Genomic DNA, 15,758 nt, shown 5'->3' with positions numbered 1-15,758 from the left:
ATTATAAATAGATTTTGGAACTTTAAGTAGATTTTTGAACTTTAAGTAGATTTTGGAACTTTAAGTAGATTTTGGAACTTAAGTAAATAGAGATTTTGGAACTTTAAGTAGATTTTGAACTTTAAGTAGATTTTAGACTTTAAGTAGATTTTGAACTTTAAGTAGATTTTGAACTTTAAGTAGATTTTGAGCTTTAAGATAACTTTAAGTAGATTTTGGAGCTTTAAGTATATTTTGGAACTTTAAGTAGATTATGGAACTTTAAGTAGATTTTGGAGCTTTAAGTAGATTTTGGAACTTTAAGTAGATTTTGGAACTTTAAGTAGATTTTGGAATTTAAATAGATTTAGGAACTCCAAGTAGGATTTTTAAGTCTTTTACTTTTGCTCCATTAAAGTGTCGACAGCAGACGCTGAACAGTGAACTTTCAGTTTGCAGCGTTTCTGGGTCGGAACAAGCAGCAAAGGGTTAGCGTTTCAGCAGGAGGCTCCGCTTACCTGCAGCCGTCAGCAGAGACCAGGGATAATACCTGCATCATCAGGTTACCACGGGCCTCTCATCTGACCCGCTGCCTCATTACAGTCATGAGCCGCTGATATCTGTGCAGGGGGGACATGGGGGGGTAGGGGGGTGTTGGGTGGGGCAAACATCAGTGCTCCTCTCCAGGAAAGAAGCTCTGAGTGTGGACATGAAGAAGCAGGATGAGAGTGTTGGGTGTCCATCGTACAGAGGTGTCGTCTTACAGAACCATATCATCATGACCTCACACATGCAGCGGTCTGACCGACAGACAGACAGACAGACAGACAGTGATCCCTGTGAGACCTCACACAGAGCCTGAAAGAAGGAGCACGGGCTGCAGAGACGTGAGGGACAAGAGTCTGACTGAGCGCAGACAAAAGCCCTGAAAGAGAAAGTGAAGAGAACGTGAAGCCACACCCACGAGAGAGCAGCGTCAATCTCACACTAAAGCACGGGGGGTGAGAGGGTGAGGGGGTGAGAGGGTGAGTGTAGTCCAAGACAACGAGCAGAAGAAAACAAGCACCAAGGATGCATTCCATTTCCCTCAAAGTCAGTGCTGGGAATGACAGCAGTGAGGAGGTCGAACAGCTGAATCACCTCCTACTGTAGTTTCATTGGTAGTTTAGTAGTTTAGTAGTAGTTATTTTATTTGTAGTTTAGTAGTAGTTGTTTTATTGGTAGTTTAGTAGTTGTTTTTCTGGTAGTTTAGTAGTAGTTGTTTTATTTGTAGTTTAGTAGTAGTTGTTTTATTGGTAGTTTAGTAGTAGTTGTTTTGCTAGTAGTTTAGTAGTAATTATTTTATTGGTAGTTTAGTGTTGTTTTGCTGGTAGTTTAGTAGTAGTTGTTTAGTAGTTTAGTAGTAGTTGTTATTGGTAGTTTAGTAGTTGTTTTGCTGGTAGTTTAGTAGTTGTTTTGCTTGTAGTTTAGTAGTAGTTGTTTTGCTGGTAGTTTAGTAGTTTAGTAGTTGTTTTGCTGGTAGTTTAGTAGTAGTTGTTTAGTAGTCATTTGGCTGGTAGTTTAGTAGTGGTTTTGCTGGTAGTATAGTAGTCATTTGGCTGGTAGTTTAGTAGTGGTTTTGCTGGTAGTTTAGTTGTCGTTTTTCTGGTAGTTTAGTAGTCGTTTGGCTGGTAGTTTAGTTGTCGATTTTCTGGTAGTTTAGTAGTCGTTTGGCTGGTAGTTTAATAGTTGAGTAGTATTTTTTGCTGGTAGTTTGGTAGTTTAATAGTCGTTAGGACAAACACGTAGCCTTTAACATGAAAGGTTTTAGCGCCTCATGTCTTTACTTAAACACGTTCACTGAAGTCGGTCACATCTGATCGACTGTGAAGCTCCGCCTACTTCTCAAAGCTGAACTCCAACATGAGACACCAGTCCTGATGGTGGCGCTGCAGAGTTATTACCAAAGTTTCATCTCTTTTACCCCAAAAGAAGTGGTTAAATTGAATTAAAACATGTAAACAAACCCCATTACCACGGTTACACCTGTATGTCCTTTACTTCCTGTCATTCAAACGCGACCATTTTCAAAGCCCAGGTTTAGCAGGTGAAACAGAATCTTCAGTGGGATTAATGTGAGCGATAATCCTGACGTTACATCAGTGAGACACACTTCAGGAAGAGTTTTGTTTTTTATTGTCAAAGAAAAGTGGAAAATCAAATAAAAACGGTAAAAGAAAACAATGTCTGCAACTTCACCGAAACAATCACGAGGTAAGACGCCATTATCACGCTTTAGAAAGGTCACTGATGGAGGAGCGCGAAAGATGTGTGAGCGCCACCTGCTGCTCACTCTCTTTGAACACATGAGAAATCTACGTCAGCTGAAGTCTGCGATATCTTTATCTCTCCCACACCAAACCATCGAGAACATAGAGAAAATCAGTGATTTTAGCTGGCGGGGACACAGGAGCTGCTGGTCCTCTGCTGCCTCCTGTGGTCAGTTTGTGTCACTTATTTTAATCTAAATTAAGGATTTAAAATGCAGAATTTTACAAAATAAGACATTTGAACTTGGTGATGGAGGCAGCAAGAGATTTGGTGTGGGAGAGTGAGTGATTTATAAAAAGTGTTCTCAAGGCGTCACTGACTTTATGATTTATTTCCTCATGTCTGTGTTTCAGGCTGCTTCTCAGTACAGGGGGCGCTCACAGCAACAACGACAACATGTCCAACGTCCAATGTCCCGCCCTGTCGAGTCTCAGGTGTTGTTCTTGGCACAGAGAAGGTCAGGTATTCATTTATGAAGGACGCAGCAGTTTCTCACATTTAAAGCTCGTCACAGTTGTTTTTTGTTGAATTTTGCCCGCAGCAGTTCCGTGTCCACTCTGACCTTTGAGACATGAAGCTGGCGTGTCCTTCACTTCACTTCATATCTACTCTAAGGAAGTCAAAGAAGAAGATGAAAGAAACCACAGGGAATTTCTCACAATTCACTTCCATCATTCTACGTAAACTGGTTCTAATTATTTTCTTTTAAAACAACATACACAGCGAACTGTTAGTACAAAATAAAACAACACGCAAAAAAAGCTAAACGCAAAAACGGTAAATCACGCCGACACCAAACATCATTTGGCAAATATGTTGTTGTGAGCGGCGCCAAACAGAGGTTTGTTTTTTTCAGCCTCGTTTCAGAACTGCAGCGTCTTTAACGACGTAAACAGACTCCGCACCAGCGTCGTAAAACTCTGCGGCCGAATCCGAAGATTTTTTGGTTGGAACCGACGTGACCGGCAGAGACGCAAGAATGTCGGAGGAATCCAAAGAACAGGGAACGATGAGTCAGATGAAATGTGTTTGTGTTTTTATTAAACGGGAGATTTTATCATCAGTTTTCTCACGAGCAGAGAGCGAAACACGTGCTTTGTACTTTGACATAATGGTGTCATTTTGTAATTATGATTATTGTTATTATTGCTGTCAAAATGAAGACATTATGAGCAGAGATGGATGTAAATGTGAGCGCCAGGAGACACGTTTCCATCACACACTGTTAACTCCACTCGGCTTGGTGTCAGTCACTTCATAGCTCCTCCTCAACATGGGCGGAGTCATCATATCACACGACACAAACACACAAACGAGTGACTGAAAGTGAATCATTGTCTTTTTAACTTTGATCTACAGTTGGACATTGTTGCTTTGACTCGTGACTCTTCAGTCCCGACACTCTCTGACCAATCAGAGGCCGGCAGTCTGATGACATCACATGTTAGCATCGGCTCAGCTGAACCTCGTCGAGTTAGAAGTGTGTGATGGAAAAGAGCCAAAAACCTTTTATTGGAATATTTGGATCATTTATGATCGTTTCTTCACCGGGGATTATGTGGCTGTAGTACCACAGTTGGCCACAGGGATGAATTGGCAGCGAGGCAGAGTTGCTCTCTGAAGACCGAGCCAGAGATGACTGTCGTAAATTAGCGAGAGTTGCTAAAAAGTGATGCTAGCGTTGTGTTCGCGGTCTGTGGGTGAAACGACTGAATCGATATTGTCTGAGAACGACGTTTTGACGGAATTTAAACATGAAAAAAAGAACGTGATTTGATTGGCTAGCCCCTGTGTCAGAATGTTTGCATAGCACGATTTGATTGGCTGGTGCTTCCTCATCACGCCGCAGTCTGAAGTCATTTCACAGTTCCTGAAAATGTGATTCAAAGCAGTTTTGTTGATGAAGATGATGACAATGAAGATGGACCTCGTGGCATCTTTGCTCAGTAGGCATCGTGAGTACGGATCCAACATGAATCCGCTCTCAAAAAAATGAAGAGCTGATTGAACAGTAAAAAAATATTCCACAGTACATATGTGAAGGGTTTTTACAGGAAAACAGGACCTGGAACGAGGTTGTTCCTCAAAGGAGAGAGTCCACCCGGGTGCTGGGGTCACCACCTAATGAGTCTCCAAGGTCAAACAGCTGGTCCAGGTTGACAGTGGAGCTACACAGGAAATCGTTGTGGCTCTGTTCTTCTTCAGGCCAGGGGTTCTCCAGGAAGGCCGTGGCGAGGAAGGTCTCCTCATCAAAGTCATTTCTCCTTTGGGTCTCCGCCAGTACGTGGGCGTCCTCTGTCCCTGCAGGGGCTCCAGTGGGGGAGATGTGTCTCCCTCGAACCGTCAAGTCGTCATCTTTCATGATGGGACTCAGGTGTTCTTCTCCCTCCAGACTGAGTTCCCCACTGAGGGCCGAGTCCAGCAGGGCATCCCAGTCAAAGTCTCCCTTCAGAGGTCCGATCTCCTTCTGTTCATCAGAGAGCAGTGGAGAGCTGGAGCGCCGCAGGACTTTGTTTGCACCACTTCTGGAGCCCAGCGACTGTTTCCTCTTGAGTCGTCCTCTGACCACTGGCCAGGATCCCAGCATGGTCCCCTCAGCCAGATGGGGATCCCAGTTCTGGTCAGCACCAGTTGCCTCTTCAAACTCCTGTAGAAGGCGCTGGGAGTCTGGATTAATGCAGAGGCCAATGTGACCTCCTGCAGGGCGTCTGGACAGTGGTGGGAGGTTGACCCTGAGTCTGTTCTGCAGAGCCGGGTTGATCTGGACCGGAGGCATTCGCCTCTTCTTGTAGGCACCACTCAGGAGGCGCTCGGCGTACTGCGGGTCAATCTTCCAGAATCCACCCTTTCCTGGCTCGTCCTTCTGCCGCGGAACTTTGATGAAGCACTTGTTGAGTGATAGATTGTGACGGATGGAGTTCTGGAGAAAAAAAAACAGACATCTTCATGTTATAACTTCATCAAACAACTTATTTAAGAAGCAGAAACTTGAGCCTGTCGTATACTTCCACGCACATGTCGCACGTGCCAAAGTGTCATTGCAAGTCGTATATCGCGGACCCTGGTATACTCGCGCATCAGGGTCCTGTAGTATCCCACGTCACCATCGGGTGGCGGTACAAGTCACAGGCACAGGGAATAGGACGCATTTCTACCAAAGAAGAAAAGAGCGATGCTTCGTCTCCCTCGGACCTCCTATGTCAGCGGGTGGAGCCAGAGAACGCAAGAGTAAACATCAGAGCGGTGATGAAAACAGACACCGACGCGGCGTTTTCGCATTCGTGAGTATCTGTGGGATAAAGTCGCTGTATTTACGTGTATTTGCTCGACATTTTTCTGAACGGTTCCTGCTCCTGGTTTGTTTTTCGGTGAGCGGCTGACTGTTCCTCCGACGTCACAGACGTGATGCACTGGTGAATCTCGTCTGTGATTGGGCGTTCGTTCCGTGGAAGTCCTGAGGTTCTACCGTAATGACAAGTATATGAGCGCAAAGCTTTCTGGTATCCATCCACGCGTCTCCAGGATAGCGGGGCTCACACCCTGGACATAGTTTTTGAATGTTGTAAGCGATGCAGGAGTTACAGTAAAGAGAAGACCCTGTGATGACAGATCCTGTCTGCGACCACTTTTCCCATGAACTCATGAATGTTCAATGCAGCAGGAAGCACAGGACATGGTGCTAATGTTGTGCACCGTTGCATTAAACCAGCCGCTCCATCGCAGCACCTGCACCTTCACCCGGTCCTGAGTAAAGCAGTGACCCCCGTGACCTTTGTTAAACATTATCTGCCCCATGCACGGCCTTACAATAACGCTGAGACGCCACGGCTCACAGCTCCGTCAACCATTTATCCAGCTAAATTAAACTTTGCTCCAAAGAAATTCCTGAACCTTCGGCGGGAATCTGCCGCGACTCCTTCATCGATGCAGAAAACCGGTCTACGCACTCGGCTCAGATCTCTGTGGTCTTGGCAGTTTTGTTTTCAAATCCCCGTGAGCTGTGGACGTTTGTGTGTTTTTAAATTATATTTAACAAACTCAACAAAAGACTAAAATCTACGTCAGTTTAAGTCTACAATGTCTACGTCACATGATCACGTCTTTATCTCACTTTTCCAACAGGAAACTGAAGTTTGTAAACCACTCACTCTCCCACACCAAGGCCCATAGAGAAAATCAGTGATTTTAACATCACACACACACACACACACAGGAGTCGTTGATCCACTGCTGCCTCCATCACTAAGTTCAAATGTCTTATTTTGTGAATTTGGCGTTTAAACGTCTTTGTTCAGATTGACCTCAGTGACACAATGTGACCACACGAGGCAGCAGAGGACCAGCAGCTCCTGTGTCCCTGCTGCTAAAATCATTGATTTTCTCTCTGGACTTTGGTGTGAGAGAGTGAGTGGTTCACAAACTTCAGTTTGACACGTGTGTGTGTGTGTGTACCTGCCAGGTGGGATCAGCGTGTCTGTAGTAGCAGAAGTTGTCAGTGATCCACTTGTAGATGCAGGACAGCGTGATCTTGCTCTTCTTGCTCATCTGCATGCTCATGCAGATGAGCGTGGCGTACGAGTACGGCGGCTTGATGTTGGCGTTGGTCGCGTAGTCGACCTCGTCGGGACAGTGACCGTGAGCCACGATGCCGGGCAGGGACTGCAGTCTGCTGTAGGCCGCCGCCGTGGGCTTCCCGGGGGTCAGGGGCATGTCCACGGAGGCGGGGTCCCCGGCCAGCGGGGAGGTGGGGCCGTCGGAGCCCGGCGGCTGGTGGCCAAACAAGTGGCTCTGGTGATGGTGGTGGACGCTGTGTGGCACACTAGCACCGAGGATGGAGAACTCCTGCAGCCACTGCAGGCTGGTCAGACTGTCGTCCAGACACACGGAGCTGCTGCTGCTGCTGCTGCTGCTGCTGCTGCTGCTGTCACGCTGCTGCTGCTGCTGCTGCTGCTGCTGCTGCTGCTCGGCCTGAGTGGCCGCAGTCACCACCTCCTCCTCCAGCTCCACTGAGCCCTCAGGCCAGGGGTCAGCACAGGTCAGAGACAGCATCGCTGTGTCCAACACCTCAGTCCTCTGGGTCACTACAGCTCCTCCCCCTATTATAGCTCCTCCCCCTGTCACTGCTGCTGCTGCCAGTACCTGAAACGTTCAGAAAAACAAACATCAATAAGGAATAAAAATGAAAGAAGAAAACTTCATCCCTGAAAACAAGCGTTTACTTTTCTATGTGATGTATTCAGAGCCGCAGCTACCAGGGGCCCAAGATCACCAGGGGCCCCCTGTTAGTGTGTGGAAATAAAAAAACATTTGAACTTTATATATATTTAAATATTAAATGAATATGAGGACACTTTACTGCCCTCTAGTGTTCAAATCAATAACAGTCATGTGATCAAACTCAGCTCAGGGCCCCATAAAGGCCTGATCCGGCCCTGGATTTATTTTTGTTTGACTGATTTCCTTCTTCTCTCTCTCACACACACACACACACACACACACACACACACGTTTGGCATTCATGACTTGAGCGGACATTGCATTGACTTACATTCATTTCCTGGAGACTTACCCTAACCATAAACCAGTTACTTCTGGCCTAATCCTAATCCTAATTCTGACCCTAACCTTAAAACATATCTTCACCTTAAAATGTACTAATTTACGTTATGGGGACTTGATTTTTGTCCCCACAAGTCCCTATAATGTGACTGTGTAAACAGGTTTAGGTCCCCACAACATTAGTAATACCTGGACACACATTACACACGCTCACACACACACACACTCTCAATAAAGTGTGACGGCGCAGAATCAACACTGATGATGATGATGATGATGATGATGAAGATCACATTTAAAAACAGTCAAGTCTGTGTGAGCGCGTGAAGTCACGCACTTTCACCTTTGTACATTAACATTCTATACGTGTGTGAGTGAGAGAGAGAGAGAGTGTGTGTGAGAGAGAGAGAGAGAGAGTGTGTGTGTGTGTGTGTGAAACTTCGAAGATTCTGGAAACCTCACTCTCTCACTCAATCACGCACACACACACTCTTTCTCCGCGTCACTGTAAATTTAATTTAATTATTTTTATTTTTTTTGTTTCTCGCGCAGAATAAACTGCGTCTTTTTTTGGACCCTCCGTCAATGACGTCACGTTTATACTTTATGACAGATAAACACATTCTGTCTTTTTATTGTGAAAATAAAAAGTATATAATATTTTTTTGTCATTAAAGTTTATTGCTGCTCACGCACGCGCGCGCGCGCACACACACACACACACACAGAAAGAAGAAAAAAAAGTTTCTTTAAAGTCAAACACACAAATTTTAACCACAATAACGAATCGTATATTTGATTTATAATTGAAATATTTACTCTGTGTGTGTGTGTGTGTGTGTGTTCTGTCCCAAACTCTCCATGAGGACCAGTCGTCCTCATGGAGACCAGAACCTGGTCCTAATGAGGCAGAACCTAATTTCTGAGGAATTGGTTCAGTTTAGGATAAAATGTGTGTGTGTGTGTGTGTGTGTGTGTTAAAGAATAAAAACATAAACTCACCGTCTGTGTTCAGCTCCGCGTCTTCACCTGTCCTCACAGTTGTAGTAAATAAATTCCTGTGGACACAGTTTCTTCTTCTTGTTCTTCTGTGTGCGTGTGTGTGTGTGTGTGTGTCAGCAGGGCTCAGTTTAATACCTGGCTGCAGGAGGTTTGTCCAGCAACCATAGAAACAGAACCCCCCCCACCCCCCTCCCCCCTGTAAACAGCCTCCTGCTCCTCCATTGGTCGGCTGGTTTCCATAGCAGTGGATCTTTAATCAGCCTCATGTCAACTGAAGCTGCAGGTTCTCAAACAGAGGCCTGTGGTCACAGCAGAGGACACATGACGTCGCTCACACACACACAGGAGCTGTTCCTCCATCACAAAGTTCAAATGTCTCATTTTGTCATTTAAATCCTGCATTTGGATTTAATTTAGTGAGATTTAGTGGTTTATAAACCACTTATGTTAAAGTTTTTTCTTCTCTCTTCTTCTAATCTTAAATATTATGACATCACACTGCTGTGAGCGCATCTATTTTACAATGATTTGTTGGATCAGTGACACAAAGTGTGTGCGAGTGAAGGAATGTTCTTCTTCTTCACAGCAGCGGAACACAAAGCTTTGGCCCCTTGAATGTTTCCATTAGCGTGGCTCACTGGTTTTCTGAGGCTCCTCACAAAAGAAACTGTAAAGCAATAAAAGTGCTTCCTCATGGCAGACGAGAAGCTGCGGACAAGCCGCTGTGACTGACGGCTCAGACGTCATGTTTCAGTGTATATGAACAGAAACTTAGGTTACCGTTTAGTGTGGATGAAGAGAAACATTTATTTTGAAAAATATAAGGTTGTTTTTTAGTGTGGAGGAAGAGAAACATTTATTTTGAATAATTATAAGGTTGTTTTTTTAGTGTGGATGAAGAGAAACATTTATTTTGAAAACTGCAAGGGTTATGTTTTAGTGTGGATGAAGAGAAACATTTATTTTGAAAAATATAAGGTTGTTTTTTAGTGTGGATGAAGAGAAACATTTATTTTGAAAACTGCAAGGGTTATGTTTTAGTGTGCAAGGGTTATGTTTTAGTGTGGATTATTTTGAAAAATATAAGGTTGTTTTTAGTGTGGATGAAGAGAAACATTTATTTTGAAAACTGCAAGGGTTATGTTTTAGTGTGGATGAAGAGAAACATTTATTTTGAAAAAATATAATGTAATAATAAATATAAATATAAGTATAATGTATAAAAATATAAAAATGTATAAAAATATAAGTTGTTAAAATCAGTGATTCTCTCTATGGGCTTTGGTGTGAGAGAGTGATCGGATCACAAACTTCAGGTCTGAGGGAAGAAAGAAAAGAAGGAAATAAATAAATGACATCACATCCTTGTCTCTGCTCACAGACGTCTCGTCGTTCCCGGGGGGGGGGGATCAGTGGTCAGGGAGGGAGCAGCCAACCACAGTGACCCTGCAGAGCACCGGGGTCAGAGAGATTATAGACGAGCACGCAGCTGGAGAGACGGATAGATGAGTTTCAGCTGCAGTGCTCACTCATAAACAGATGGGGGCGTCATACACCATGTAATGAACTGCAGCTCAGATTCAGATCATATTTAACTATATAGATGTCAGTTTAAGTTTCTACAATAACTACGTCACGTTGTAAACCACTCACTCTCCCACACCAAACCCCATAGAGAAAATCAGTGATTTTAACTGGCAGGGACACAGGAGCTGCTGGTCCTCTGCTGCCTCGTGTGGTCACTTTGTGACAGTGAAGTCAATCTGAACGAAGGTTTTCAAATGCCGAATTCACAAAATAACACACTTGAACCTGGTACCAGGTACTATTTTTAGTACGTGCTCAGGGGAGGTGAGTTCAGGTACTATGTGATGATTGGTCAGACTGCCGACCACTGACTGGCCAGAGTGCTGTCACAGGAAAAGACGTCCCACACACAAGAACTGTAGATCACTTAAAACTACTTAACAAGCCTAAAAACGTGGCTTCATCTCCAACAACTACAGGAGTCTGGTGTAATGTCACTAGTCACAATACGCAGCAGTGGATCAACAACTCCTGTGTGTGTGTGTGTGTGTGAGCTTAAAATCACTCATTTTCTTTATGGGCTTTGGTTTGGGAGAGTGAGCGGCTTACAAACAGTGAGATAAAGACGTGAACATGTGACATAGATATCGTAGACTTAAACTGACGTAGATTTTTATTTTTTCATTAAGTGGTTTAAATCTTGTTGTGTCATGTGACGTAAAAACACGATGATCTCTCACTACAGCGTGTTTCTCCAGGTGAAGTCCGGTGGTTGCTGTTGTGTCCTGCTGTTGTCACGGTAACACACAGCAACCATCAATAATAGATACACTCCGTGTGTCACAGCTGAATTATTCAGGCGGCTGCTGCCCCACTCACAGGGTCACATGGTCACATGGTCACATGGTCAGCGGCGTTCCTGTCACGATTATCCAGAAACAAAATACAAATCGTTTTAGTCAAACAAATATACATTTATTAAATTCATAAATATGAAGATGAAAAGCTGCAGCTGTGGTTTGAAACACATTTATAATTAATATTTTCTTTCCTCATATATATGTATATATATATCATATATATATATATATATAATTTAGTTTTAATATCATATAAATCATTTTACAGTAGATTCTTGTTTTTCATCATATTTTAAGCTCCCTTTTAGTCAAACCTTTTGTTTTCTTTCTTTCTTTAATTATTTTTCTTATTATCTAATTATTCTTATTATTCTAATTATTTTCAGCTTCTGAAATGTTCTGGTTTCTTTGCTCCATGAGACAGAAATCATTAAAAGTGATGAAAAACACTTATTTACTGACATTTTTTGAACCAAACATCTAATCAGATGAATTGATTATGTAAATAATTGTTAAACATGACACTAACAATAGAAATATGCAAAAAGATTATAAACAAAGCTAAATTCAAAGCATGAGTCAAAAACAATGATATTAAAAACAATAAAATAATAATAAAATAAATAATAAATCGTGAATTTAACGGTGAATACTGACGGTGTTTACAACTAATTTACAGCCAATCAGCTCCGTGGAAAGACGTGACGTCAGCGTGCAACTGGAGCTCCAAATACAGCGCGTGCACAAACTCATTGGGTCAAACCGCAGAGGGGCGGGGCGATCGCTGTTGTCGTCTCCGCTCACCGGGAGTGTCCCTGACAGGGAAAACAAACGCCCCAGTGAGTTCAAACGCTTCCTCCCCTCGTCAGCCAATCAGCGCTCGCGTCGCCGCGGCGTTGACCAATGAGCGTCGCTCTCGTGTTTGTTGTTGTTGCTGCTGCGGAGACTCAGCGGAGAAGAGACGCAGGGAGAAGCCGCTTCGCTCGTAGTTTTACTTTTATTTTCCTTTTCCTTTCAGTTTTCAGTGTTGGAGTGAACATGTCGGTGAACATGGATGAACTGCGCCACCAGGTCATGATTAACCAGTTTGTTCTGACCGCGGGCTGCGCCGCAGATCAGGCCAAGCAGCTGCTCCAGGCGGCGCACTGGCAGTTCGAGGTGAGTCCGCTCTCCAGAGCCTCACTTCCGGATCCACTCTCTGCTCCGCTCCTCGCTCACTCGCGTCTCCTGCACACATACTAACATTCACAACAGGAAGCACACATACAAACACTCAAAGAACACATTTGTTTCATTATTCAGTCACTTTACTATGATTCAGGCCACGCGCCGCCGAGGCTAACGTTAGCTTAGCATCTTGTTTACATCATGGAGTCACTGATCTTTGACCTTTGAGTGTCAGAGAAAAAAACCGTGTTTGTCAAACCAGGAAATGATGATTTTTCTCAAAGTAAATTCATCACTTTGAATGATTTCTCTGAAAATATTCACATTTAAGAAGCTGAAAAATGACATAAACTGGTTTATTTAAATTTAACAGATTAAATAGTTGATGAATAGATTAGTTCAGTAATGGATTAACTATTACTAGTTTTACTTATCTGCCCCAAACAAAGTTAGTAATGACACAATAAGATAGTTCCAGTATTATGGGGCGGAGCTTTGACCAGAGGGCAGTGAGAAGGGGCGGGATTTAGTCAAATAGCTGCTACTGCTAACAGACATGTGATGTCGATCGTCGTGACGAGAACAGAAATGATAAAGATCAAAGTAAAACTAAACTTACTCATAACTCCGCCCCTTTCTTTGCAGACGGCTTTAAGTTCCTTCTTCCAGGAGGTGAACATTCCCACTCACCACCACCAGATGGTGAGTCACTGTGTGTGTTTGTGTGAGAGTCGGCTGGAAATCAGCCGGAAATCGGGAGGTTGTTCCTGAATTTAGACGGAATTAGTTGGGATTTTCTGGAAACTGCTATAGATCTGTGGAAATCAACATGTTTTAAGCAGAAATGAACGGAAATAAGCTGGAATTAAGTCAACACGGGTAGATTTCGGCAGGAATAATTGGGAATCTTTGGGATTCAGTAGGATCTAGATCTAGTTGGGATCATTAAGATTGTGTAGTGTTGAGGTTTAGGCCTCAGTGTTGTTGTTCAGCTGCTTTGTTGTGAAACAGTCAAACTGTGGACGTACACGTCAGTGTGACATCAGGTCATTAACAGGAGCAGGAAACGCCGTGAGTGGGCGTGTCTGACTGGTGAAGAAAGATTCATACAAGGGCACACTTTCTATGAAAGGGTGAAATATTTATTCAAGTTCAGACGTGTGTCACTGACCAGACCATGTGCAGCAGGGTTGTTTTAGTGCAGCAGAACAGACACGTAGACATTTATTTTGAAAAACGACAAAGTCGTGTTTCAGTGTATATGAACAGAAAATTTGATTTTAAATTGAAAACGGCAAGGTTGTGGTTAAGTGTGGATAAAGAGAAAGACATTTATTTTTAAAACTGCAATGTTTTTTTTAGTGTGGATGAGGAGAAAGACATTTACTTTGAAAACTGCAGGGTTATTTTTTTAGTGTGGATGAGGAGAAAGACATTTATTTTGAAAACTGCCGGGTTATTTTTTTAGTGTGGATGAAGTGAAAGACATTTACTTTGAAAGCTGCAAGGTTATTTTTTTTTAGTATGGATGAGGAGAAAGACATTTATTTTGAAAACTGCAAGTTTTTTTTTAGTGTGGATGAGGAGAAAGACATTTATTTTGAAAACTGTGAGGTGTTTTTTTTTTATGCGTGGATGAAGAGAAAGGAATGATATGATTTGCTTTTAACTCTTGCTTTTTGGATTCTTCCCACAGATGTGTACTCCGAGAAACACGCCCGCCACTCCTCCTAACTTCCCCGATGCCATCACAATGTTTTCCAAACTCCGGGCGTCGGAGTGCAGTTCCAGTGCCGGCAGTGGCCCCGCCCAGGCGTCCACGGCCTGCTCCCCCCCAGTCCCTTCATCCACGTCAGGTTTTGGTTCATTCTGGGCTTCCTCGCCACCTGGCAATCAGTCAGTCTGGATGCCGCCGCCGCCGCCACCTTCTGGCCACCACATGCATCACCACCACTACCACATGCAGCAGACTCCCATCATGTGGCCGCCTGTCTCTCAGCCCGGCGGCTCCCAGCAGTCCCCCGTCGTGTCCGCGCTCCACAGTCAGAGATGAGACTGGTGCAAGGGCGGGCGGCAAGGGGCGGAGCCAGGCAGCGGGTTCAAGTGGAGTGAATGAGTTATGGATGCAGAAGGACAAAGTGGTGGTGGGTCATCATGGTGTGGGAGGGGTTTCACGTGTGGAACAAGAGGAAGAGACAAGGACCCTGCGGTCAGAAGACGAGCACGTGGACAGACCTTTGAACCTTGAGGGGACGGACTCGGGTCCAGAGCACTGAACGAGCCGCTTACAGAGTCTGAGTTTACGCATGGAGGACAAAATCGCCTGATTCCGCCTCTGAAGGTGGCGCTGTATCTCTCCATAAACTAGTGTGTATTGAATCAGTTTATGTGACAGAAAAACAAACAGTGGACAGTGAGATTAAGAGACATTGAGAAAAGTGAATTATTGTCTTAAAATCTGTCTAAAATTGGACTTTGAACATGAATGTAAACACTGAGTGTCGCAGAAATAAAGCCAACAACACACGTTTTGCGTCTCCGTGGGAGGTGCATCATGGGACGCCAAGTGCAACTGACGTGGTATTCGAGTCTACTGATACTGACTTTACTGTAAATGTTACGACGTGAACGCACCTGTGAGCGCTCTGAAAACATACAGTGGTGTTACACGAGACCATTCAGGTTCTCTGGTCACGTGTGTGTGTACAAGTTTGTTTTTTTTTTCGTTTGTGGCTGACAGACTAGTCATGGACTATAACAAACCAATCAGGAAATTGTATCGTTGTTTTCTATGGTTTAAAAAATGCAGAAAAAAACATTTCCAGTTTAGTGTGGACAGCAGGCAAACCTTTTTTTAAAAGAAATCATTTTCAGTTTAGTGTGGACGGCAGGCAAACCTTTTTTAAAAGAAAACATTTTCAGTTTAGTGTGGACGGCAGGCAAACCTTTTTTTAAAAGAAAACATTTTCAGTTTAGTGTGGACAGCAGGCAATCCTTTTTTTAAAAGAAAACATTTTCAGTTTAGTGTGGAAGGCAGGCAAACGGGTGTTTTCAGTCAGAGAGAGGCGGAGCTAACGTTATGTCATGGGCTCCAGTTTGTGGTTTTTGTTTTGTTTTTTACAGAAATATGTTGCTTTTTAAAGATTCACAGATTTATGGTCTGAATGTCATCGGCAGATAAAAGTGCGATCACTGACAGACACTGATGTTTATCCGAGCTTAAATTAAAGGTTATTTCATACACTTGTGTGATTGGATTGGTGATTATTCAAAGAGCTGAGTTTCCTGAAGATTTTAGCCACTGAACAAAAGACTCCTGTAATAAAATCGACGTCAGTTTAAGTCTACAGTATC

The 15,758-nt window shown here is 43.6% G+C and overlaps 2 protein-coding genes across 2 annotated transcripts; one reads left to right on the top strand and one right to left on the bottom strand.

Moving 5' to 3' along the window:
* Positions 1-3,610: 3,610 nt before the first annotated feature.
* foxj1a (forkhead box J1a) lies at positions 3,611-9,000 on the bottom strand. The gene is made up of 3 exons (XM_044050147.1): positions 8,851-9,000; positions 6,742-7,428; positions 3,611-5,209 (listed from the first exon to the last, which is right to left on the bottom strand). Exons 2-3 carry the CDS (start codon positions 7,336-7,338, stop codon positions 4,373-4,375), a joined length of 1,434 nt encoding a protein of 477 aa, XP_043906082.1. The 5' UTR covers positions 7,339-7,428; positions 8,851-9,000; the 3' UTR covers positions 3,611-4,372.
* A 3,135-nt stretch (positions 9,001-12,135) lies between these two features.
* Positions 12,136-14,930, top strand: ubald2 (UBA-like domain containing 2). Its single transcript, XM_044051875.1, has 3 exons — positions 12,136-12,395; positions 13,050-13,106; positions 14,101-14,930. Exons 1-3 carry the CDS (start codon positions 12,141-12,143, stop codon positions 14,455-14,457), a joined length of 669 nt encoding a protein of 222 aa, XP_043907810.1. The 5' UTR covers positions 12,136-12,140; the 3' UTR covers positions 14,458-14,930.
* Positions 14,931-15,758: the final 828 nt, after the last annotated feature.

This window comes from Solea senegalensis, linkage group LG19 (genome assembly GCF_019176455.1).
Source record: "Solea senegalensis isolate Sse05_10M linkage group LG19, IFAPA_SoseM_1, whole genome shotgun sequence".
NCBI classification, from domain to species: Eukaryota; Metazoa; Chordata; class Actinopteri; order Pleuronectiformes; family Soleidae; genus Solea; species Solea senegalensis.
The sequence above is the reverse complement of the archived record's forward strand: the minus strand, read 5'-3'. Positions and strand labels throughout refer to the sequence as shown.

Coding starts and splice junctions, on each gene's coding strand:
- foxj1a (XM_044050147.1), bottom strand. CDS start 7,338: ATGCTGTCTCTGACCTGTGCTGACCCCTGGCCTGAGGGCTCAGTGGAG. Junction 5,210..6,741: donor ACGCTGATCCCACCTGGCAG/GTACACACACAC, acceptor TTTTTTCTCCAG/AACTCCATCCGTCACAATCT.
- ubald2 (XM_044051875.1), top strand. CDS start 12,141: ATGAGCGTCGCTCTCGTGTTTGTTGTTGTTGCTGCTGCGGAGACTCAG. Junction 12,396..13,049: donor CGGCGCACTGGCAGTTCGAG/GTGAGTCCGCTC, acceptor CTTTCTTTGCAG/ACGGCTTTAAGTTCCTTCTT. Junction 13,107..14,100: donor CCACTCACCACCACCAGATG/GTGAGTCACTGT, acceptor TTCTTCCCACAG/ATGTGTACTCCGAGAAACAC.